Below are 26,237 nucleotides of genomic sequence, written 5' to 3'. Positions count from 1 at the left end.
CAGTATTTCCGACCAAAAAAAAAAACCCCAAAATAACATTTTCCTTTACCTTTGAGTAAAAATGCTATGCTAAAAGAGTTAATTACATAATAAAGTAACACCACAGGGATAAAAATAATTGGCTGAAACTGGTTTGTGGTGTTTTTTTTCTAATAACTTTTAGGCATAATCTACATTTCCAAAAAGGCTTGCTTCATTTTTCAGACTTCCATGTTCCATTTTAAGGCACTGGCAGAAGCATAGGTTTCCAGCAAAGGCAATATTCCTCCAAGATCAGTATTCATCATGGAACACCAGGAGTATTCATCCAGTATTCACAATGTGAGTATTGAATCTGACTGGATGTCACATGAGTGGTTTCAAGCACAAACTCTAATCCAGAGATCATGTGCAATGAGTCTGATCCCATGCTGGCTGCCTGCCTGTTGTAAAGAGCCTTACAGTTCTTTTGGAAATTAAGACTGACTAGGAGCCCTCACCTTCTCTTCCCTTTTAAGTGCACCACATGGTAAGAAAACCCCTCTAATTTGGGGAGATAATTTTTTTGCATCACCCACATATGCATCATTCAGCATAAAGATACAACTAAATTTTATAATACTGCCTTGCAAAAGAAAGTGTCTTAATTTCCTGAGTTTGCAGATTTGCTTGTAAGGCCTCTTGTCCCTGCAAAATTGTCTTGTGAATAATGATGGTGGAAACATCCAAGGAGATGCCATGACTGAAGTAGAAAAGCCATGGGCAACAACGTGCAGGATAAGAATCTGCACTAGTTCTACCAAGCAAAAAAGAATTCAATTCTACTGCTGCCACAATAACTTCCTGAGCTGAGCATTCATGCAGAACAGAGGGCCTGTCATTAACCTGCAGACACCCTGTCTCTTTGGGAAAAAGAAAAAAACCCTTATACTGGTGATTAAATAATCAAAGGGTAAATATTGTCCAAAAAGCAGATATGATTCCATGAATAGGAAATTAATACAATTGTTTGGCTTTGTTTGTTTGGGTTTCTTAATACTTTATTTTAACTGCTGAGAGGGTATTCATATTTTTTATTATATCTTACCAACTTTGGGGAGGAAAAAATGCAGAAAAAATAGATCTAGAGGCAACCTGACACTTTGCAAATATTTATTTGTCAAATGTCATCTTATATGCAAACCAAAATGTTTCCTCTTAATTTATATTAAGCAACAGTTTTAAAATAATTGCTTTAGCTTTTCTTATATCAGAAAATTTGGCTACCAGAAGTAGTCTGACGGATTTTCTCTCAGCATTATTCATTCTTTATTTATTAAAAATTTTGCTATAGCAAAAGCAAATACCTGAATTGTCTTCAGCATTCAATTTAAAATCCATATGCTTAGAAAAATCAAACTGCACTCTGGTACAAGATTGTCCTTTGTTCTGCAGCAAAAATGGAATTGATTTTGTAGCACCAACATAAACACCTTGATATTCAAATATTCTCTGTAAGTTTAAAGGAGAAAAATGGGTCAAAGCAGTGTGAAGTCAAGTTTATAATTGAACATAATGTGAAAAAATATTTATAACAAATCAATTTTTTTTGTTGATAGGCGGGTAATCAATAGTCTCACATAACTCTTATCTTTAAAATCTTTCCAGGACACAAAATAGAAGAGTTTAGAATTTAATATCAAGTCCAGTTACACCATCAGTAAAGTTTTAATCATTCAGTAAACAGATCAGTGACTTACTTTTCCCTTTATTGCATTTTTTGCCATAACCACCTTAAGAAATACTCTCCCTTTTAACATACTTATTCCAGATTGCCAAATTCAAAAACGAGAGCTGTCAGCTATAATTTAGTGTAACTGTTACATGTACATTTGGGTTTTAATATCTCTTCCTAATACATCTCTTTGATCATTTTCTTGGGATGTTAGTTTAGGAAGAAATTAAAAACATTAAATAGAGAGGAGCCACTTTGACATCTAGATAAAGCAAGATACTTAACCAATCTTGCCAATTGCTACAATTTCTTCACACTTACCACATCAATGCCTATTTCAGTGATCTCTGAAAATCCACTGATCCTAAGCATGAGTTCTGCTGCATTCCTCACTGCTACCTAAGTGAAGGGACAACACGAGGACTGTGAAAAAGGTCATTTTAACATAACTATCTCACCAAATCTCTCATAATTACATGAAAAAAGTTTAACACAAAAAAACCCAACCCATTCCTACCCCACAGATATAGAGAGCAGAGAGAATGAGTATAAATTGCACTGAAAATATGAAAGTAACTCTGCCCCTATAATATAATGCTTTTTTTGCTTCAGAAATAGGAAGAGATAAAGTAAATGCCTTCATTTTCTAGAACATATACACACAGATTCTAGTGACGTGTGGCTTCAAATCATGCCTTTGTGGTATACCACATCTGGGACAGTATAGCTAGATAAATATAGTTGTTAACTAAAAATCCAGAAAAAAAAGGAAAAAACCTACACCAAAAAAAAAAAAAAGGAAAAAAAAAAAAAAAAAGAAAAAAGCCACCCACAGTACAAAGCTGTAAGAAAGACCAGTGACCAGTCTTCCCCAATTGTGGAGAAAAAATAATATCACAGTAGATTGTGTTACTAGAATGAGTATTTTTTTCCAACAGGAAAAATCTGTGTTCAGCAGCTGTGAGGATTGGAATGTGTATCACAACACACGTGGCTTGACAGAGGTGCTGGTACGAGGTAAACACTATTGTTCTGGGGAGTATTAAATCTGTTGTAAAAATAGAAAAAATAATACTAGATATCTGAATACTAGATTTGACAGGCATGATGCAGCCCCAGACAAGGGTGAATCCAGGATCAGTCAGAAATGGTAGCAAAATTCAGGCCCTTGATAGAATCTTTCTTTTCCAATCTTACTTATCTCAGGAACCAGGCATGCAGAAAACAAAATATGTTACCTGTTTACTGTGCACCTACTATCAAAGTAAATCTAATAGTAGAGCCATCTCTGAGAAAAACACAAAAAGAAGTCAATAAACTAAAAACATTTGAGTATTCCAATCTTGCCTCTCTATAGATTACAGAAACTGCAGGTGTGTCTACATTATCTCGTAAAGAACAATCACCCATTACTTCCAACAGCTTTTCAGGGGTATAGCATAAATCAGCTCAAACTGAGAGGCTGCTTTGATACTTCTGAGACAAAAAAAAAATAGAATAGGTTACTGATAGTAATGATCTGCTGCAAGAAAACCTTATTCTTAAAAAGCATTAGAACACTGCCAATCCAAAAGATGCATGAACATAACACATATAAACACAGAATAACACTCAAAAGCCAAAGTTTTTCCCATTTTGAAATACCTCCACTTTTTTATCAAAACCCATGCATGCCTTTGGAGTGAAAGAGATTTTGAAATCAACAAAGCCTCCCACAGGTATCACTCCTTCAGTGGGTGTGATTTTCATTCCAGGCACTGGGCTGGAGTCAAGAACCTTCACAAACACAAACAAGAAACATACTGAAAAAGGTGTTTTCATTCATTTGTTTTGGTTGTTTTTGTTTTATTTATATCAATATATCTATCCTAAAGCTTTTATATTCTTACAAGGAGAACCTTCACATCATATAATGCTAACTTGGACTTAGAAGTTTGGGGAAAAATGCAAATAAACAAAATAAAGTGATTATTTCTAAACATAGCTGTCAGTTTTTGCTATGAAATAATTTTTTGCTACCAATTGGAAACTCGGAGTTCAGAGTATTTTGCTGTTTTCAGTAAGTTATCAAAATTAAGATTTGTTACCTAGTAAGTCTTCCAAATATTCTACAAAACATTTTTTTTTCAGTGACAAATAAATTCATCACTCCTTTTTTGACATTCACAGTAAGATGGGACACAGAACCTCAATTCTGTGCAGCTCAGTGATAATATTAGAAACTGATTAAATACTCAGTTTACCCACAGTTAGAAAAGATAAAAAGGAATTTCTTCTCTTCTAATGCACTCCTAACAGACAGCTTTTTAAAGGATATCTACACAAGTGATAGTGACCAAGATAAGATAAGCAGATAAGTCTTGGCTTAAGAGTAATTCTGGAGACTATAAAGGCTGGGTATGTTTGTTTGTGTTACTGGCTATGCTGATTTTATTCTTTCAGGCCCAGCCTCCAACATTATGGTACAACTTGTTATTCAATGCTTAGCTGATAAAAGAGAAATCTGGTACAAATCAAAATAAATTAAACATGTTTTTCAGTACTGTAATAATGAAGTAACAAAAACTCTGAGGATTTTAATGAAAATTATTTTCCTTCACTAAATGCAGCAATTATTCTGTGATCAGCAAAATTAATGAAGGTAGGTTTCCTACTAATTTGTGTATTGTATTTACCCACTCTGGCACCCATCTCATCCCTTCCTCAATTCATTGCAGAGCCCCTCTTCCCCCTAGATATTGGTTTAGCAAAGTCACCCCCTGTGCTGTGACTGCTCTGGGTCCTGCATGCACTGACTGGGCAGCAAGGGCAGGATGAGCAGACAGTTTGCTCTGTCTCTCAATGCAGGAGAACATCCAATAAATGCTTTTCCATAGGGTACCCCTGTATGGGACTCTACCCTCAACCCTGGCCCCAGGAAACTGCCAGAATCATTTAGGCCATCACCACTTTGCTTGTCTTTTGTCTCATTTACTCATCAGTGCAAATTTTACAGAGTGCCAGAATTTCTATTTACATCAGTCTTGTTTCTCCAGAAAATGTCACAAAAACCTTAATGGATGCATATTTAATAACTGAAAACACAAAACCATAACATCATCTGGTAAATTCAACTCCCTTCTGCTACCTAACCCAAGGAAATAAGTGTGCTAGAAATAATTTTCTCTTACTTGGAAGTATGCATGGTTGTGTCCTGTGTTTAGAATAGTGGCGGTCTTACAAGTAGTGAAACCAATTGGACTGTGAGCAAAGGATATACTGTGAGCCACCAACTGAACTCTAGTAGCACCAAACTATTAAAAAAAAGAGACAGAAAAAACAAGCAAACCATATAACATATTCCTAAGTACAATAAATAATTCAGCCTAATTTTTTTATCACATAATGAGCTAATATAGTTGTGCAAATACATAAATTGGAAGAATTCAAATAGGAAAACACAGCTTAAGTGTAAGAAAAGATTTGCTCAATGTACTAAACTTATCTAGATTCAAATTGAACAGACTCAACCAACCCTACAGATATTTCTGGACTAATTTCAAGACAAATAAAAATATTTTCATTTAACAGTAAAAACTTCATAAATTCCAAATGTGTGATCAGGACAAGATATTTCAGAAATATTAATAGCAGTAGAATTGTAAATATTCTAATTTACACAAATCCTGGTTTACACATGGCAAACTTCCAAGACTTCAAAAGAAGAGGAAGAAAAGAAAAACAGCTACTGGGGAAAAAAAAAACAAAAACGAAAACAGGCTCATCAAAAGAAAGTGAAAAGTTTTCTTGGCTCCCAGTAAAAGTTCTAGAACATGTAGCCAGTAGAATAGAGTGGGAAAAAACCCCAACTATTTCTTCTTCATACTTCCTGGTATGCCATGAAAGACAACAAATAGCTAACCAAAGCCAAATGTCACTGTTTAGAAGACTACCCAGAACTGCTTCTCAAATACTATGTTCAAATAACCACACAAAATTAAATTAAGAGTCTGTTGTTTACTTGAAACTCTGAAACAGACCTTCCCATGCACACCTAGATATTTATTCCTTTAATAAATAATATATATATAAAAACCTGTTGTATCATCTCTCAACATTTGTTTAGTCAAACTAGGCAAGCACAATAACTAGTCCATAATATATAAGGACCACTAAGCTGTGATGCCAAAGGAAGAACATCATCAAAAGCAAGGAAAAGGTAAATTGTCTTTGCCTTGCCATCTCCATCATGTCTATGGAGCATACTCTTTCGTTAAACATGTTAAGTAAAAGCTATATGAAATTAAAATATGCTAATAAAAACCAGATTATAATAGAAATATTTTAAGGTATTATTTATTTAAAGAAATCTACACATTTTCCTTCTCTAATGCTGTCACATGAATTGTTACCTTTGCAAAACATTTCAAGTTAATTGAATTTCCTTTGCGCACAGACAAGGTGAATTGTCCTGTTTCTGGACTGTTGAACCCTGGATGCCAAACAACTTCACACTCCAACTCACTATAGGCTTCCACATACCCTAAATATATGTACATAATTCAGATGTTATAGCATACACATGGACAACAGTCAAATTGCATTGTATAATTAGAAATAACATAGGCAAATAAAAGTGAAATGACCTATTACTGAATGTAAGCCTACATTTCTTAGGTGATGAACAGCCTGATGAATTAAGTAAAATTAGGTCTTGGATTGTCATGAGCATTGCATAATCTATTTATTACTATCCTGCAGTAAAACACTCAGAGTTTACTGGTATTTTTAGGCATTAATTACTCTAACAGTCAACACTGAAAAGAAAAATAAAATAACAGACTATCTTTCCTGCAGAATAGCAGCTTGGGGAAAGATCATATACACTTTTTTGCTTGCAACTGAGTCTGAAGTTGTACTAGCAGAAATATCTTTTCTCAAGAATCAGAGCATACCAAATCCAATACAGTTAGCAGTTTGTTTTTTAATAATGGAGCTCCAGCATATCACTACGGAGTGTTATTTTTCAAAGAGAAGAAGGTAAAAGCTATACACACATCTAACAAATACTGATCCATGATGCAAATGCAGACTAATTCCAGACTGAATTCCATTTATGTTATTCAACCTTCATCAACCTTTTTAGCAGCTTCATTCAGTGCTTTTGGAAAATTTCCTATCCTGATGAGCTGTATGATGTTGCTGCCCCACTCTTGAAATGTCAGCAATCTGTGCTGAGAAAAATGTTTACACAAGCAGTGCTGGCTGGGCATGGAAGCAGAGAGCTGGACTGAGTGTGCATTCAGGGCAGGGTTTACATAGAGAATGCTGCTGTGGTGCTAAGCTGTGATCTGATACTGCTTTTGGGACACACTGATATTGACAGAAATCTAAAAATATAGTTTATAGCATCAGCTAAATGTTAGTCTTATTTAATACTGTTGACATATAAGATGCATACACACACTGTATTTGCATAGCATACCTCTGGTTGGCTTTATAGTAAATGCAGATTTTCTATCTCCAGTTACAGGTCTCCAAGTAAAGCCAGCAGGATGGTTTCTGGGGTTGCACACCCTGACAGTTCTTCTAAACTCTGTCCCTGCTAGGCAGCCAGAAACAGGAGTCAAAACCAGTTCCCTTCTAGACAGCTGAAGTTCAATAGGCATTGCATGTGCAGCTACCAGCACATGTCCAATGTGTTGGTTGTTTATCTTGTAACTGAAACAGCTGTAACACAAAAAATATTTATCTCTCAATATTTTAATGCATTTGTTCTCTTACAGACAGAGTAAAATTTATCTGAAATATAGCCACTAACAAGAAAATACTTAACAATTGAGTGTGAATACAAGAGTGAAAAAAGTTTTGAATTGTTTTGCATACTACTTAAATCATGTCAGAAGTGAAGATCATTCTCAAGAATGATCAGCCTCACACAGTTGTTTTAACATTAGAAAACACAGAGTTCATACCAGCAAGCTAGAGAACAGTTTTTTAATACATTTTCCCATGATCTGCATCAAAAGACCTGAGCATTGATGCAAGTGATGGAATTCTAGGTTGGAAAGAGAACAGTATTTTCCACAAAAATTTCTCTTATCAAATACAACATAACAACAAACATTTTTTCCCTGCTGCACCTCTAGCTATATAAGGCTTTTCACAGGACAGATTTTTGTTGGTGGTGCAAAATCAAAAACAAGAAACAGTATTGTACTAGGAAAAATTTGCGACATAAAACTGCATTGATTATTGAAACGTCACCATAGAAGAATGTACACCATTAAGAATTATCATGACTACACTTTAAAATCAGCCAGGTGATATTTTAAAGAGAAACTTACTACTGCCAAGAAAATGTGTAAATCAAGACAAATATGAAAAGGCTTACCTTTTAAACATTCCAGCATTAACTGTCTCAAACACAACTGGAATATGAGTTTTTGTCAGAGGAGGCACCACCTGAGACAATGGAGATGTCTCCTGCAATTCTGCAACTTCAATCTCAATTTGTATCCAAATATGAACTGACAAGTTATTGATAATGTGCAGTTCTTTGGTTGTTGTAGAATACACACAAACATCACCAAAATCTATAGTAGAAGGACCTGAATTATATAAGAAATATGATCCTCAACATTAAAAGGTAAAAGCTAATGGAAGGAAAAATAACTACTTAAATACTATGACCAAATGTTATAGTCTTTCAAATTACAAATTTAGTCAGCTACAAAAATCCTGTGGTGGAACAAATTATCACTGAAATGTGGAAGCAAATATCATCAATGTTCTCTGAGTGTTTTCAGCAGTACGAATCAAAAGCCAGCAGCATTTAATTTTTAATTGTGCTTGCTTTAGTCAACTGGCAAAAAAGGAAATCAATGTGCTCACTACTAACAGGGTTATTAATAACCACAGATACTTCTTTTTGTTAAGCAGCTATTTAAAAGGACAAATTTTCACCAATTCACTGAAAGTTTATGTATGCAACAGGTTGGTTTGCTTCCTGATGTGCAACCATGTGATTTGATAATTCACGTCCTGTGATGGTCACAGAATTACTTCACCTAGTTTACTGCTATCACCAGTTTTTAGGCTGGTCTATTAACTTGAGTGCTCATGGCACCAATCAAACCTCTTAGTACTTTTTGTATTTTGATGTTTATCTTGCTCTTCCTTTCCCCAAATGTATCAGTTCACACAGTTACACTATTCAAGTTTTGGCTTGACTGAAAATTTTAAAAAGCCCAGGAAGTACTGAAAATTCTCTTTTATGCTGCAAAAAGAATTTACTGGAAAAAAGCTGACTAAAAATAGACCTGAAACAGTAACAAGTGCTGTTAATAAGTCACTAAGAAGTTTTAGAAGGTGTGACTCCCCATCACAGAACATTATCCTGAAATTCTTTTGATGGAGAATCCTGAAGTTTTAGGTTTTGGGTGCATCAATCTTCACTGTTAATTCCCAGAAATATTCTGAGCACTTCCATGAACCTTGCTGATATTAATGCTGGTCCAGGTACTACCCACTAACAAGACCTAAGGGGATGAGCAACTCTCACACAATGCTGTGGTGATTTCTCTGTAAGAGGTTGTGATATGAGCAGACTTCAAAGGAAACTCTTCTTTTACACGCTCATACCTAATCATATCTCAATATTTGCTGAGAATTACAAATCTTTAGTGAAATACTACTGTAGGTCTCAAGCTGCCTACCAAATTAAACTGTTTTCTGTTTAGGATGAACAGCTATAATCATAAAACATGTTAGTATACATAAGTGCTTTTATAACAACTATATGCATTTAGCAACCAAATTAAAAATCTTACCATAAAAATCTTACCAATGAATATTTGATGAAGCTGTTTGTGTGTCAAAGTTAGACTACAATCTTCCTTCTCCTGGTCAGAAGATGGCATAGGACTAAGCCAGCTCCAAACCTGTGATAAGCACAAGACACTTCCTCAGAGCAGGATCAAAATTCTTATGATTTCTTATATGGTAAGAACATTATGCCCACATACTACTCAACTATTTAACTTACTCCTTGGTTTGTAGATTTAGAAACAATTGCTGCCAATTTTCGACTAGTTAACATGCAATTGTCATCTAAAGGACGCGTTTCGGGCTGTGGCTTCTCCATGGGAAAATCTGTTATTGAGAGGTTTGGTGACTTAAGACCTTTAGCTGGTTTAATGCCTATGCTCACAGGATTGTTATAAATAAAAAACTGCCTAGAGGGAAGGAAAAAAAAAAGAATGTGGAAATCTAAACATTTGAGCATTTCATGATCTACACATCAAATTATTTAATATTTTTAAACAAAACAAATCATATTTTAAGTAGGAATATTTCATTATTTAAAAAACCCTCAAGCACAAAAAATACCTTTAAAATGCTTCTATAATTTTGGTTTTTACTGTAAGATAAATCTAGAGGACCAGTCAGATTAAAGGATTCCATCTGCTTCAGTGCACAGAATATATAATAATTCACATATTAAATCTGTCACTTGGGATAAGCTAGAAATCCTAGTTGGAAATACATATTTATTATATAAAGAGAATCCAAAACAATCAACGTTATGTTTTTTTCCTATTAACCATAACTAAGTATTCTCAAAACTTGACACTTTAATTTACATTCACTTTTAGCTTAATTTCAAGTGCCTAGCCTCTATCCCTGCATTTCACCCAGAAAGTGATCTCTATGTGTCTAAATACTTGAAACAAACAGCTTTTGAATGCATTATAAATGAAAGTCCCAAGATCATAAACATATTGGCATGGGACAAATTTAGGTATATGATCAGTGCCATGAAGTTAATTCTGCATCTATATTCACATATTTTGTGTACGAGCCTGAAGTATTTATTTACCCTTTAAACCAAGTCTTACCTAGCAGCCTCTTTCTCTAAACGACGCTGTCTTAAATGGGAAATGAAGTGTACATAATTTTTCCTCCTTCCTTCTCTTGACTGTCGTTCAGAGTCAGTATAAGCAAATTCTGGGTCTACATAATTATATCTCTCAGTCTTTGTGAAAATAGTCCTAAATATTTAAAGAGAATTGTAGTTTCATTATACATGTATAATGATACTGGGTCTTGTTAAAATGAAAACATAATTGATTTTGATATATATATATTTCATTTCAAACATTCTTTTTATCCCAGCTGATTATTAATATTTGAATTTGTAAAGGCAGCCATAAAAATGAAATATTGCAAGTGTAATAGCTACATTTGTAGTTTCACATAAGAAAACTCAATAAATTTATGTGCAAGAGACTCCAGAATGCAATGAATTTTAAAGTACTTTCAGCCTGAAAAAAGAACAGCAAACTGTCATATGAGTAACCAGTCTTGATCCACTATAATATATATATCAATGTGTGGGTTTAAATATTAGATTCATATAATTTTTACCTGTACTTTTTATTCCATTCACTAGGTCTAAGGCTGGCTGCACGATCATTAGGAAAAGCTATAAGTGCATCATCCTCACAATTCCTGTTTTGCCGGTGAGTATGGATTTGTGTTTGGGTTGATTTAAGGATTGCCACAGGTGCTGTATCACTGGGCTGTCCTGTGCCACGAGCTACAAACTGTCCAGTTGCATTGGAAATCAAAGGTGTTAGACCTTAAAATTAAAAAAAAAAAAAAACAAACTTTAACTAATATTTTCTAAACAAAATTCAAAGTCTTAGAAAATATATTAAATTTACAATGGTCTACCCAGCAGCACAACAGTTAGTCGCCCATCCCATAGTGTTTTTCTCAGACAAGAGAGAAGAAGCCATTCACAATTCACATCATACCAAGAGCCAACTGCTTGCCTTGGCCTGGGTCACAGAAACAAACACCAGAGCTCAAACCACTGTGTCCATCTGTGATGCTATGTCTTGCACAGACACATCATCAGACACTCAGAGCTGCCTGTCACAACACAAATCACAGTGTCCCAAAGCTTGCCTTAAGGGCTGCAAACAGAGGCATGAATTTTGACAAAACCTTCCAAGCTAGAACTACAAAAAAGACAGCTCAGATCTTTTTCACTCTAGCTTTAGAAAAGCACATATACATGGACATTAAAGAGAAAACTATGGCAGAAATAAGGTCAAATTTCAACTGCCCTTTCCTCCCTCACCTGCAAAAAAAAAAAAAAATTATCATTAAACATAATTTTTAACCCACTTTAGCCTTACTTTAATTCACCAACAAAAAAAATCAAAAACTACTTTCCATCTTCTAAGTCAAGAGTGATTAAAACTTTCAGTGGCCACAAAGGTACAGTTTGCAAGAAGCTTCATTCCAGTCTCTCCCCTGCCTTCACCTGAATACAGAGACACAACTACACATACTCATCCACAGACACTGGGAGAAGGTAACAGGAAGATACAGAACCATCTAGAAAAGAATCTAAAAAAAACCAAAAACCATTTTTCCTCTACACTTCAATGAAGCTTAAAAGCAAAAAGCAGAGATCCCACGTAAAGTTTTTATAAACCTGCAAATGGGACCAGAACAGGACATTAATAGAGCAAATGGTAGACAAGAACATGTAGAAAGCCTTAAAAGCTTGAATACTACATAAAATCTTTGATGCAAAAAGCCCACTACTTCTAATTGGGTTTCTGAAGGAGGAAAACTAAAGGATCTCAAAAATAAAACAAAGAGATTGCCAAACCAGTTTCTCATCAAACCATGGTGGATAGCCATGGATTGGAAATACTTTCCTGAAAGTAGCAGAAATAAAACCAGTAGCCCACTGGTTTATCAACCTTTCCAGTGCTTGTAGGCAGAACAGCATTTTACCATGACTTTCCAATAACTTTCACTTTTTACTCCCCCACAATGGAAAAAATGGGTATTGCCTTCCTGTTTCTCATTAGGGAGTACATCTCAAGCTGGCAGCAGGTAAAGGGAATTCAAGTTCCCCTCCTGATCTACACACAGCCCCACGTGCACCAGTGCACAGGTTAGAAGATTGCACTGGTGCTGCAGAATCTGCAGCACATTTGATGTTAGAAAAAATCATGTTTGCCATGACAGGTTTATAATCCAGTAACAGCTTAATCAAATCTACTGCAAAGTGGTTGTTTGTGGAAAACATTTGGAACAAAGAACAAATCATAAACTAATTACTGGATATCCTGAAAAACTCTTCATGCTGGCACAGGCTTCATGGGATGGGAAGAGTCAGTGGACACAGGAGCTGTAGCAGGCTGTATGAACTGGCAAATTCATTGGCAGCAACAACTTTGAATCAGTGAAGAATATTCTGTCATCTTTCCTAGTTCTTCCTGTGCCTTACATAGCTCTCAATTTACTCCTGAAACATCTTAGCACTGTGCAGTGGCATCACTTGCAAAAACTGAGCCTTATAAATTCAGATAACCATATGATGAAACTTATGCTTTAATAGTTCAATTTTTGATACCATTTTTGACACAATTATGGGAGAGTCTACCATTTTAGCCTTTGTTTTGCAGTCTTATGGGACATATGTCATACAACTGAGTATTCCCTCCAGTCCCAATGAGATATTACTTTTAACAAGCAAACTAAAAATAGTTTAAAAAATCACTTTTACAACGCTAAAAATGTGCTTTTAAAACATTTTATCACTTGTCACTTAGGTTTTTAGCATCTTACCAGGATTAAGCGTGAATACAATGCTTGTTCGTTTAGATTTGCACACACCAAGTAAGGTCAAATATATTTGATGAAAGGGTTTTGTCTTCAAAACCTCTACATTATTTTTATCTACTCCTGTACCAATGATATCAATAATTTGCTTCATCTCAAATTTTCCTATTTGATGTGGAGAAAATGAAATCCTCACTTCCTGGAAAAGAAAACTCATTATGAGACAATAAAGAGTCAAATTTTGTGTAATTCTCTATATGATTGAGTCCCTGAGTCACTTCTCTCCACACTTACCTCTAAAACAGATTTTCAAAACAGGGCTTGCAGAATATGCCAAGAGGCACATTAAAATTAGCAATATAAGGTAACATAAAAATGTGACACATCAAAACACAACAAAGTCTCATTTTTTCACTTCTGAGAGAAATCCTGTGCCCTGACTTACTGGTTTGGGAAATTTTTTTTCCATATTTGACTTACTGTTCACCAAGTTTCTCCCATTAAAAAAAAATTTGTCTTACTTGAGTATTTGTGATTTACTGAAACAAATTAAAAGCATTCTTCGAAAATATTTGCATATAAATCAATTTCTCAAATCATTAAAATAAAAAATAATTATAGATAGGAAAAGCCCTTGTAAAGTTCCTTAGTACTGCAATCTTTTTTTCCTAATTAAAAACAATATTTGTTGCTTCCTGGAGTACAGAAAGAACATTAAGAGACTGTAAAAAATGTATATGGCTGATATTAAAAGCCATTGCTACTGAAATCAAATTCCTCTGGTTTACTTTCAAGAAATTCTACTGCTAACCACTGTAAAATAATCTGCACAGTAACATAACCTAAGAGAGAGTTACCTTTTCAGATTTTTTTTTAAGTTTTCCTCTTGCAGGAGAAACATTGAAGTGAGCAGTCTTGCGGAATCTGAATGTTACTGGAAGAAACTTGGATTCATTTTTCATTGTGCACAAAACTTGTGCTTGTTCACCCAAATAACAGTCCTCAAAATTAATTACTGTTCCTGGCTTAAAAGATAATATGACAGGAAACCCAGAACCCTTCAAAGCCAAGTCCACATGACGAGAATGACTGCCTGCATTAGACAAACACAAAAACAAGTAAACAAACAAAATCCCTCTGACACCCATTATCTCACTAACAGGAAAGTCATGCTGTAGTTGTACAGTCACAAAAACAAAATAATGCTACAAACCAGTATGTTTTATAATGCGGTTTTTATAAACCTAACACAGAGATCTTTACTTCTAATAGCTGTTAGATAATGCATTCCCTCAGTAAGGAAGGTGAGGCTGAACAAACATGGACTTGAAAATGCACAAAACTGGTATTACAAAAGTGTTAGTGACTTGCAAATGACTGGGGCTGTTTTATTTCCTTCAAATATTTGCATTTATAATTATTAAAATTTATAATTAAGTGATAGTTGTTCATCCATGAAACACATAAATCCCTCCTTTCTACCGACTGTTCAAAGAGGTTTTAGTGCAGAAGCATTCAGGATGCAAGTCTATTTATTTGTGTTGATATAAACAAACAAACAAAGCAGGTTTACCATAAAACTATTAAGACAATTCATATTTTTAATCTTAAAAAGTCAAGATATACAGTTTTATCATCTTTATATACATTTCTGATGGTGACTATCCATTTCTAACGTACTCGTTGTACACGTTCCTGTGGCACCACCACTGAGGTTCTTCATGCAGCCACCTCTCTTCCCAGCAGTTTCAAATCTTACAAACAGGACATAATCTTGAACCAGTGATGCCTCATTCACTTCAAAGTCTCTTTCAAATTTTCTGTAAGAGTCACAATCTCAAATTAAAAGATGGTAAAAAAAAAATTAATGTCCAAACCCAGCCCACAAAAAATCAAGACACATTCCTAAACATCCCATCTGGCTTCTTTGTCATCAGTAAGAGCTTGAACAAATTATCTTTATACTTCCTTTCAGAAAATGCAAATAATAACAAATTTAAGCTCATTAATATTTGTGTGCTTATTATACTGGTAATTTGATATCTTTTCCAGTCTACAACAATTTTCTAAACTAATATCATATGCATAATAACCACCTGTATTGAATTTAAGTAAGGGAAAATGACAAGAGAGAATTTGATTTTTCTTTTCCTCATCTATGAAAAAATGTTTCTTTATGTTTAGTTTTGGGTTGGATTTTTTTTTTATGAGATGACACCTCTCCAAAATGTTTCACTCTCTTGATGTTTAATATGCAGCAAAATCAAATAAAATTCTTATTCTCACAAAACTATTTTAACCAATTCTTAGTCCAAAGACACCCTTAGGGTATTATAAAAAATAAAATCATATAAACACTTCAGGCTTTGCTTTCTTATTTGCAGAATCACAACAAGAAACTTAACACACATAAATACATAAGAAGTTACTCAGAAATAATTTGCAGACATATTAATTCAAAATTTTCTCTAACACAGCTCTTGCAAAACAGTGTAGATCAACCAATTTGTGTGTGTGTGTGTGTGTGTGTGTGTGTGTGTGTGTGTGAATTTAATTGGTAACACTCACTCACTCTGGACTAAAGCAGAGTGTAATCAAAGATTTTTCATAAGGCTGCAAAGTTCCTTGATTGGGAGCACACAAGATCACGGTGGAAACATCTACATCTTTAGTTTGCAGACTTAAGTCACGTAAAACAGCATCTGTACTCCCCTGAAGATCTGTCCCCTAGAAAAAAAAAAAAAAAAATCAAAATATGTTCAGCTTGTTCTGCTTTCCCTTTTGTGTTTGTTTTTATTCCTACACACACATTTTCACATATAACAAATAACACAGAAAATGGTAACCACATAGTTACATAGCACATGGCTAATTAACCAATTTTTAAATCAATTTCATGTCAATGTCTTGAATTCTCTTTTTCAAATGTAATTCTCAGATTATTTCACTGTCTGAGAAAAACAAGTGAAATCACAGTTTATTAATATCTTAGAACTTAAATTTTATTTTGGTAACTCCTAGTAAACAATAATTGAAAAACTCATTTCTAGGGTTAAACTGAAATAAAAAACATGTTGGTTGGACAGATGCTTTCAGGAAGACTATTGACCAGGACACAGTATGACATAGTAAACAATACTAGAAGATGAATGTTGCGAAATAAAAAATGCAAAAGCAGAAATGAAAACAAGTTTTCAGCTAAAAGAAGAACTAGAGCAGTTTCTTACCATCTCTCCTCCAATGGCACTGTCTTCCAGTACTGCTACCCAATCCATACACTCAGGGCTTTCATTGTATAAATGTATTTTTTCTGTCTTTGAAGTCCCAAAGTAAAGAGGTCCAAAGTTAATGCACTTCAGTACTTTTCCACAATTCACTCCAAGAACTTTTAGAACTTGTTCAGCCACAACACCTTTAATCCATACTTCAGTGCAGCCACGACTTTCCAACTCCACTCTGCCAGTAAGAGCAGCAAGAAGCAACAGGTAATGTAGAGAAGAGTTAGAAATAATCAGTTTGGTTTGTTTTGAATTAGAATCTGTGCAAAAAAGAAAAAATTACCCAATCCAAGCATTCAAATCACAAGCATAGATAAACTAAGTGGGAGAGCAGGGCCAGTGAGCATGTCCTTGACAATGCCCTAACAGGAATATCACCTGGAAATCAGGAAAAATCACACATTACATAGTAGAGTTTTGGGTTTGATTTGGTTTTGACTTTTTTTAAATATTTGAAATGACAGGAGTAAAAACTGCAAAGAATCAGGCAGTGTCCACAGAGAACATACACTGCTCTTATCCCTCAAAGTCTTTTTATCTAAATACCAATTTTAGCATATAATACCTAATTTTCATGTAGGGAACTGGAGCTTGTTCATCTGAATAAGCATGAAAGAACTGCAGCTATTCCTGCCTGGAAGCTTGATCTTGATTCCAAAATCAACAAAACACCCAAGAAATCAACCACTCCGTATTCCCACACTGCCCAGAGAGGTTGTGGACTCCACACCACTGGAAGTGTTCAGGGACAGACTGAATGGAGCTCTGAGCAACCTGGTCTGGTGGAAAGTCCCTGCCCATGGCAGAGGGGTTGGAAATACAGGATTTTAAACTCCCTTCCAAGCCAAACCATGCCGGGATTCTGGGATTCTATAAGATATGCATTTAAGAGCAATCTCCAGTGTTGCCAATACATTCCCCTCCAGTGAAAATAAGATACTCCAAATAACACCAGAATGTTTCTGAGGCTCCTGAAATATATAGAGTCAAAAGAAAACATGAAGTTACAGAAGCTAAGAAAATTAAGGAACACAACATGTGCAGAAAGGTAAAAGCTCCTTGTTATTTTTATTCTGAGAAATGTGCAAACATCCCAGATCATTACAAATTATGAAAGATTTTTATTAACACAGCCAGGTATACAATTTATGCATCACTTTCCTGTGGAGATACTGTAACAATCAAATTAATTTAATAAAACGGAATATTAAAGACAGCAACTGACACTTAGGAAGTTAATTTTTTAGATAAACATTCATAGCAAAGATTAGAACTAATAACAGACAAAAATAGAATTTACAGAGCTGTATTTCTTCAGTCATACACTCACTTCATCATTTCTTTGATGACTCCGGGTACATCTGTGCAGACATCCACTTTAATTTTCTTTACAGATTTTGGCTTTACGACTCCTCTGATGGGTCTTATGTTAAACAGGACAACCCCATCATAAGATACTCTAAATACACCTAAAAAAAACAGAGCAATCAACAGAATGCTATATGATATAAAGCTGTAGATTTATATGCTCCTACTACACACTTGAAATTATTAAACACATAATGCAAATGTTCACAAGCAGTATATCTTCCTGTGAAAACAGGAAACATAGACTTAACCTTTTCACAAGCTATTTCTAAGGAAGAGTAGATCATCATTTCCAGGATTTCTTTAAATATTACACCCACATGTTCAATTCCATTTTTTAAGCTGTACTTTCCTGAGCACCAGGAAAGGTACTCACATTCCAAAGAAAAGTGACTATATCATGAAGTAACTGTAAATAACATCTGCAAATTATACAAAGCTCTAAGAAGCCACAGTTGCCAAAAAGTTAAGTGCATGCTGCAGGGTAACAACAGTTCCTATTATTCGGTTCACACTCAACACAAGTTACTGCAGAACAGTTAATATTTCTAGGTTATACAAATATTTTTTAAAATGTGAAAAATCCAGTAGTTAACCAACAACATTCATTATCTGACATTATATAATAAACAAAGATATTGTTTCAAATGTACAAAAAATGCACTCTTTGATTTAATATAAAAGATAATCTCTGATATGAGGACCAAAGGACTACTTCAGTGCTTGGAAAGGCATTGCATATGTGAAATGCAATCCTTGAGTCTCAGGCCAGCACAGAGCACCTCCTGCTCACAGAGTTTATGTGCTGCCTGTTACTGTGACCTGCTGTGTTATGATTTACAGAGCTTACAGAAACACAGATCCAGCTGCTCTTCCCTTGTCTGTCCCCAAGGCATCCTTTACTAACCATCATCTTCTTTCTAATTTTTATCCAATCCTATAAAACTCCACCATGCAGCCTGCATGTACCATGCAACAGAGTCTATAATTAGAAACAGTTCCCTATACAATATGAAAAAAAAAATATCTTACAACTTAGTTGTAGGTGTGTGTGTGTGTATATATATATATATATATACACACACACTGTAGGTTATCTCATTTTCTTTACCTAATCATAATTGCTCAGAGTATTAAGTTAGATAATTGCTCAGAGTACTAAGTTAGCATATATGAAAAAGACCTGATTATATAAACAACATGGTACATCTTTAAGATGAACTAAGAAAAACACCCACAATAATTTCTCCATGTACTTCATGGAAAAAAAAAAAAACTTAAAATATTTGCTTCTGAAAAGATTCTTCTTCATCTAGACAGAAATTTGCTTTTTTTTTTTTCTTAATACTGCAACTCTGTCTTTCTGTAATCATATAGTTTCTCTTGGTACAGTATTTCATATGAAAACCTAGGGAGAAAATTTTCCCACAACTTTGGCCTAAGACAAATAAAAAGATAGTCTTTCACGTAACAACAAGCTGTACAAATGAGGAACAAAAATAATTAACCGCCTTAAATTTGTTGTTTGAAACTCAGCATATTTGCTACCCTGCCTCTGGAGAAAGGTGTCTGCAACTTTGTCCAGTGCAAAAGGCTGTCAAACAGGTTATTTGGATCAGATAAGCATTCTTAAACTCCTTTGTCCATGTTTCTTACTCTCCTTGGAATAGCAGCTGACAGAAATTTAAGGATGTGCTTGTTGTAAAAGCTGCAGGATTTCAAAAGCTATGGCAGCAAGATAAAAGGCTTCTCATTATCTTCTAGCAACAAATGCAATTCAATTCCCATCACAGAGGACTTCAGCTCAGAAAGTTCAGGGAACTTGCAGTTGTTTATTCAAGAGACAGGTCTGGGGATCACAGAAGCACAAAGCAAGAGCAGACGTGATTTGCTGCTGTCTATGCTGGCCACACTAAGGCAATGAGCAACTATTATTTTTACATCTTCCAAATGGGACTCAAAAGTAGAGAACTCATAAAATTTTCAAAATTCTAAAGTATTTTTTCTTTCCTAAATGGAAATATAGTACTGTATATATAAACAGTATACATAAATACCGTATACATAAACAGTGGGCCATGCACAACACCTGCAGCTACAGTACTCACCATCTCTATAAACCAAAATCCCAGTTAATTGCTACTTGGGCACTGAAGTGTTAACTTGCATAAAATTACTTTTTCCAATAAATTAAAATATTTTTATGATTTAGTGCTTAGTAAATATTTACCTGAAATTGTTCCACGGTTAGAAATAATAATCTCTTTAGTAACTAGTTTATTGTTTGCAATCATGTCACCAAAATTAACCTCTGACTCTACTTCCAGATCACAGTATGGAACCAATCTGCAGAGAAAAGACAACATAGTATTTCCCAGAACTTGAAAATACCTTTGGATTTTAAAAGAAATTTGATTAAGCACTCCAGTGGAAGAGAGTTCTAGTTCTCCAATCAAAGTTTTGGCAATTCAGCTCTACAGCATACACAGGGGAGATCTAAGAGAGAGGTACTTATCTATCAGCCTGTTTAATGACTCAGTATTCTAACTTTAAAACAATACAGCTATAAACTATCTAAACAATTAGTTAAAATTGAATGCACACATTTCTATTTCATTTTAAATACTTCATTACTGCAATACTTCAGTATTTTATGTAAAACTATTTTACAGTTAGTAAAATAGTTTTACATATTACAGTATTAATACAGTATTTTATGTAAAACTATTACAGTATTTTATGTAAAACTATTCTTAGTTGCAACACAAAATAAGACCAAATAATTCACTACAATTCATCATGACTTGGCTGAAGTAAAAGCAGACAAGTAATTCCAGTTTACAGTTTTGTGCTTGATACATACTTTATGTGACTCCAACAAAGACAGAAGTGGGTAATGACACAAGCCATGAGCTACTTCTATCATTTATTTGAAGTAATTTCAGTTTACAGTTTTGTGTTTGATACATACTTTATGTGACTCCAACAACAGACAGAAGTGGGTAATGACACAAGCCATGAGCTACTTCTATCATTTATTTAAGAACCTCAGCCAGTGAGATGACATCACTGTATTGGGTACTTTTCAGCCATAATGGAAAGATCATGCCTCAGGAAACTTCTATTTTAAAGACTCCAATTTTTAATACAATGACACCTGTGATCTCACATAAATTGTGTTTCAAATCAATTGGAATTTTATATCGGCACAGCAGTCTATCTCCTCTTAGCCACAAAAAGGAACTTGCAGGAACAATTCCATCTCCTGATCAGTGTCACAACATGGTACAGAAGAAATAATGGAGCAGAAAAATAAATATACTTGGTCAAGCAAGGTAGATCCTGCCCAAATGCTCCATTGCATAAAGGGGAGGGGAGGGTGAAGGAAGGGACAGAGAAAAAAATTAATCAAGAAATACCATAAATTTGCTTTCAAGAGTTCCAATACACTTTTTAATTCTCTTTGATAATTAATTGTAACGTAAAAAAATAGTTCAGTAAATTCTTGAAAGACATGATGTTTGACCAACAGGATGTAGCAAAAAAAAAAAAATAGGAATCAGCTACCAAAGCTAGAGTACCCTCAAAACAATTGCAAAAAATTTACTTTCCAAGTATCCAGACATTCTTACAAGAAGCTTTATTGGAAGAATGAAACAGAAGCATTTCTCCTCTCAAGATACAAGTATCTCCTTCCCCAAGTGGACAGAAATAAGCATACATTCTAAATGCAAAGAGATTTTCTAATAGATACAGACCTACAAAAAGGAGGTAGTCAAGTTAAAAGGTTTGGGGTTAGTGTTTTAATACAGTGTGAGGTTTATTTTTTTGCTTTGGTTTGCTGGTTGGGGTTTTTTCATGAAGCTGGAATTTACTCCTTTTGCATGACACAAAAGACACTTTGGAAAACACTGATTAAAAACAATCATAAAGTAACTTGTTTTTCCAAAAACACACAAAAAAAAAACCATTATTAAAGCCTGTCAACATTTCCTCTGCAAAAGACATTTAAACACAAGGATGTGAAATACTTTTAATATATTGCAAATCCTTTCCAGAAAAGAGCTACCAGTACCATTATCATCCTAAATGGCTTTACCTGCACAATACTAGTCTGATAAAAATTTTCAAAAATCCTTGAACAAGTGACATTGCTCTAAACCATGCACCGTATTTTTAGAATTAGGCAAGATATGTTTCATTATAATCCAGATTTGCAACTGTTATGAACAATTACTGTAAAATCTTCTATATCAGTGATTCAGTATGAACAGAAGACATTAAGAGTAGTTGTTGACTTGTCTAGTAATACAGCATTCAAAATTATCATTAAAAAGTTCGAATAAGAAAAAACTAAAAATCCAGACTCTCTATGATTTTAGAGGGATATCACCCCAATTAATTTCTTCCCCATGAAAAAAAAAAAATCTTACTTTTGTAAGAAAACTTACTGTTTGTTTTCCATGCAATTGACAGACTATTTACAAAGCCATAACTGGCATGCAGAAGTAAACTTTCCACAAGTTTAAACTGCAAATATTAACAGCAGCATATGAACTTTTGAATATCATACCCAAGAACGGGGATATGAACTATGTCATCATCTACTAAAAGAGTTAGTTTATCCTGAAGATCTTCTGCACTCTGGGGAGTGTATTCGACAACAGCTTTAAGGTGAAGTCCAGATGCAATGGGTTTTTCTGGATTTTCCACAATCAATTTAAACTGCAATTTAAAAAAAAAAAAAAGTGTTTTGCATTGTTACACATTTTCAGATTAACGATATACATTTTCAGAAGAATACAAAGATTGATTTAAAATTTACCATGAACTTATATGCATTTAAAATTTACCAAGAACTAATTTTATAATTTCAGCTCCCTATTTATTGTTCAGACTTTTTACAGGAAAAGAAAAAGAATGAATTAGCAAAATTTTCTAGTCTTTCCAAGAGAGATACAGCTTTTCCTACTGTTGCAAAAAATCCTTCTGAAGCAACACAAAATTAAATTACCTACTACTCAGTGAAAAATATTTTTAGCACCCAAGAAAATAATAAGAATTAAGTCTCAGTTCAAAGCAGCAACAAAAGGGGACAGGCAAGAGTTTCCTGTTGACTGACATCAACAGAAAGTCTCACTGCTCATCGAAAATCTGCTTGAAAAGCCCAAGGCACCTCCAGTGTTGCGAGTCAAATGAAAGAGAAAAAATCCAGAAGGATGGAAAGCACTCTTTCCTCTCTCAAAAAAATTATACTGGACTTGTTAGAGAGCATCTGTTTAAATTAAACACCTCCCACACCTTTCCTTGAACAGAAGAAACAAGTAACCCACTAGCACACAGAGGGAAAACCAGCATTTCCCACATTCCTAGGAAAGACTCAAAGTAAATCTACAGCTCCTCTGGTGGTTCAATCTCCTTAAAATTCACAGTACAGTGGGTTTCTGCTCTTTATGTCAAGTTTAAGTTTTATTTCTGAAAGACAGTCTTCCCAGGATTCTCTAAGTTCTGTTCTAGTTTATGTTTTGAATATGCAAATAAAATTTACTACTTGCTGTTTCTGATGCCAGAGGATCTCCTTCTATTCCTTTAGAATCCACATAGCAGTATAAATACTCAGCTAAAGGAAATTTATGTCACGCACATCATGATTATGGGCTTGATATTGAAAAAGTAGCCATGTTTTAATTCTGAGGTGTGTAGAAACTATCTGTTCTCTACAAAGAATTAAACATCCAAGCATATTCATTTTAAACAAGGCAAAATAAATGTTTTATTCTAGGAACATGAAGCCTATGGAAAACTGCTTGAGAGCTTTATTCCTTGGAAGGCATTTCTTGGCCATGCACTATGACAGCTGAAAAAAGGTTATTTTCAGTGAAAAAATGTTATTTTCATTATTACTCTATGCATGTAATGCACCAGAATGTATTTCAGGAGTCATACACTTCAGAGCCTTTTAATTACAGACAGCAGCACAAGGTCTGGGAATGAGAAGGGGCAACACAACAGACCTTTCTGGAACTGAGAGTGTGAAGTGGAATCTTGTCCCCTACCTGTCATCTTGGTCATCTCATGTGTACATACACATCAAAAGGCAAGAGTTAATCACAGAGGGAAACACCACGAAACTATGATTTAGTAACCTTTTCTCTTTTCTAAAACTGACTCTGCCTTTCTGCTTCTGGAGCATATGAAAAATTGATAAGGCTGATGAAAGGTAACAAAACAGAATAAGCACAGCCCTACCAAATCAAGCACTCTCAACAATTTCCAGCTCATTCTTATTAAACTGTAGTCTCCAGCTACAGTTTAATAAGAATCAAGCTGGTACTCTTGCCCTCAAAAAGAAAGGCTCACTACTCAGATAGTGAAATTACTCAAGGTACTTCAATTGTCTGAAACTCAGATTGATGACTATCCCGAATAATTCATAGTACAAGCTGCTATGAGCAAAAAGCAACATCAGATTCTCTTCAACCCCTGATGACAGTTCAACCCAACCTTTTTATGTGAATTTTGGCATAATTTACAAACAAGAAACCACTAACCATAGCAGGCTTTTGCTGCCACATAGGTTACAAGGGCTCAACTGGTTAGAATTGTAGAGATGCATTTGCCTTTAAAAAGCCTGGCAATGCAATGATGTTTCCAGAACTTATCAGATGTTATTAATAGCAATCATACTATCTTGAGAAAAGATTGCAAATGTCCTCTTTTCTGAGAAAGCTTAAACCTCTTTTCTGAGAAAGCCTAAACCTCCTCTTTTCTAAGAAAGCTCTCAGCAAGCAAGCACCACAAAGGGACTATTCCAGTCCAAGAAAGTTAAAAGTATACAACTTAGAAATTAGGTAAGAGAGCAGTCACTTCCCAGATTTGGTGTTCACAGCACAGCAAAGTGACCCATTTTTACAGAATGTTCCCTGAAGTTATGAGGAATTTGTGGGCTTCTTGCCAGATGAATTCTGGAGTGCGCAAAGCAGGATTTGCTGCCAACAAGGGACTTGATCACAGAACCTCTAAGCCTGGAAAAGACCACCAGCATCATCAATGTTATAAATTAGAAGCTTGACTAGGCCAATATTAAAGCAGCATTCAATTTATTAATTGATATGGTAAAGTATGAGCAATACAGCACTGGGTACAGTGGGGGAAATTTTCCCTCCAACTGCACACCAATGAAGACCTCCAGCGTCATCAGTGTTATAAATGAGAAGCTTGACTAGGCCAATATTAAAGCAGCATTCAATTTATTAATTGATATGGTAAAGTATGAGCAATACAGCACTGGGTACAGTGGGGGAAATTTTCCCTCCAACTGCACACCAATAGTTGATGCTTACAGGTATTTATAGGGGTACTCATAAGCTTTCTCAGCAGTTTCCATTCCCAATTTTTATGTCACGATTCTATACACTATTGCGATTTAGTTTTTCTCAGATGTATCCCAGAAAGGAGTATCTCCAGATGGTGGGGGGTCCACCTTTTATTTGCAAGGACTATAAATCTCATAACAATGATGTCCAGCTTCCCTTGGTCGAAACTATCAATCCTTGAGTTGATGTTCATCTTCCTTTCTCAAGCTACTTTTCACTGTTTTGTTAAGGCGTCGATATAAGCATGTTTCCTTTTTATATATTCTAAAGCTATAGTTTCAAAGATCCTTACTACAAGCAATATTCTAAAATTACACTTCAAAATGTTATTATTGCAAAACTCTTCAAGGCTTAGCTACAAGCAGAAAGTTCCTGTCAAACAGCAACAACCTTAAAGCTTTAATTTAAATGCTCCTAAATCAACTTAAGACTTATAATGGTTAATTGCGAACAAAGGATAGGTTCAAAGGCTTCTTCCATGCTTTACATCCTCAGTTATTTATTAGAATTCGTCTTTATAACTGTCCCACGGTCGGTTTCCACGCATATCACAATCACAGATACACACGTTGCCTGTATGTACCTGACACGAAACACAGCTTGGTATTTCACAAGCCCAACGGTTAATGGCTGGTGTAGTAAGGAAAGCCTGCTTATTTCTACTGAAACGATGCATTTAAGACAGAACGAAGCTCTCTCTAGACTGCTCACAGCCTCGGCAGAAGAGAGAACCGGGAAGCTCAGGGTTCTCTCCGTTGTGCCGCTGTCCCCGCGGGCCGGAGGCGCAGCCCCAGGCCAAGGCAGCGCGGCCGCGGGCACGGCACGCCCCGCCGCCTCCCCGGCACCGGCCCTCACCTGCGGCTCGCGTGGCGGCAGCAGCCGCAGGTGGCA

The 26,237-nt window shown here is 35.1% G+C and overlaps 1 protein-coding gene across 1 annotated transcript in view; it reads right to left on the bottom strand.

The window, feature by feature from the left end:
- Positions 1 to 26,237, bottom strand: part of CFAP47 (cilia and flagella associated protein 47) — a gene marked incomplete at its 3' end in the record, with an annotated part of 64,411 nt that overhangs the window by 36,864 nt on the left and 1,310 nt on the right. The window contains exons 2-21 of the mRNA XM_039729334.1: positions 26,202 to 26,237; positions 22,544 to 22,695; positions 20,201 to 20,316; positions 17,933 to 18,071; positions 16,552 to 16,780; positions 15,897 to 16,051; positions 15,005 to 15,144; positions 14,182 to 14,417; positions 13,331 to 13,523; positions 11,102 to 11,315; positions 10,573 to 10,725; positions 9,720 to 9,909; positions 9,519 to 9,615; positions 8,067 to 8,283; positions 7,158 to 7,402; positions 6,085 to 6,215; positions 4,864 to 4,986; positions 3,338 to 3,469; positions 2,015 to 2,092; positions 1,326 to 1,470 (exon numbers count right to left, since the gene is read on the bottom strand). The exon at positions 26,202 to 26,237 is cut by the window's right edge and continues 9 nt beyond it. Coding sequence (XP_039585268.1) covers positions 1,326 to 1,470; positions 2,015 to 2,092; positions 3,338 to 3,469; positions 4,864 to 4,986; positions 6,085 to 6,215; positions 7,158 to 7,402; positions 8,067 to 8,283; positions 9,519 to 9,615; positions 9,720 to 9,909; positions 10,573 to 10,725; positions 11,102 to 11,315; positions 13,331 to 13,523; positions 14,182 to 14,417; positions 15,005 to 15,144; positions 15,897 to 16,051; positions 16,552 to 16,780; positions 17,933 to 18,071; positions 20,201 to 20,316; positions 22,544 to 22,695; positions 26,202 to 26,237 — 3,121 coding nt within the window. The remainder of the gene's footprint in view (positions 1 to 1,325; positions 1,471 to 2,014; positions 2,093 to 3,337; positions 3,470 to 4,863; positions 4,987 to 6,084; positions 6,216 to 7,157; positions 7,403 to 8,066; positions 8,284 to 9,518; positions 9,616 to 9,719; positions 9,910 to 10,572; positions 10,726 to 11,101; positions 11,316 to 13,330; positions 13,524 to 14,181; positions 14,418 to 15,004; positions 15,145 to 15,896; positions 16,052 to 16,551; positions 16,781 to 17,932; positions 18,072 to 20,200; positions 20,317 to 22,543; positions 22,696 to 26,201) is intronic.

Source organism: Passer montanus, unplaced genomic scaffold, assembly GCF_014805655.1.
Source record: "Passer montanus isolate IOZ18808 unplaced genomic scaffold, ASM1480565v1 scaffold69, whole genome shotgun sequence".
Classification (NCBI taxonomy): Eukaryota; Metazoa; Chordata; class Aves; order Passeriformes; family Passeridae; genus Passer; species Passer montanus.
The sequence above is the reverse complement of the archived record's forward strand: the minus strand, read 5'-3'. Positions and strand labels throughout refer to the sequence as shown.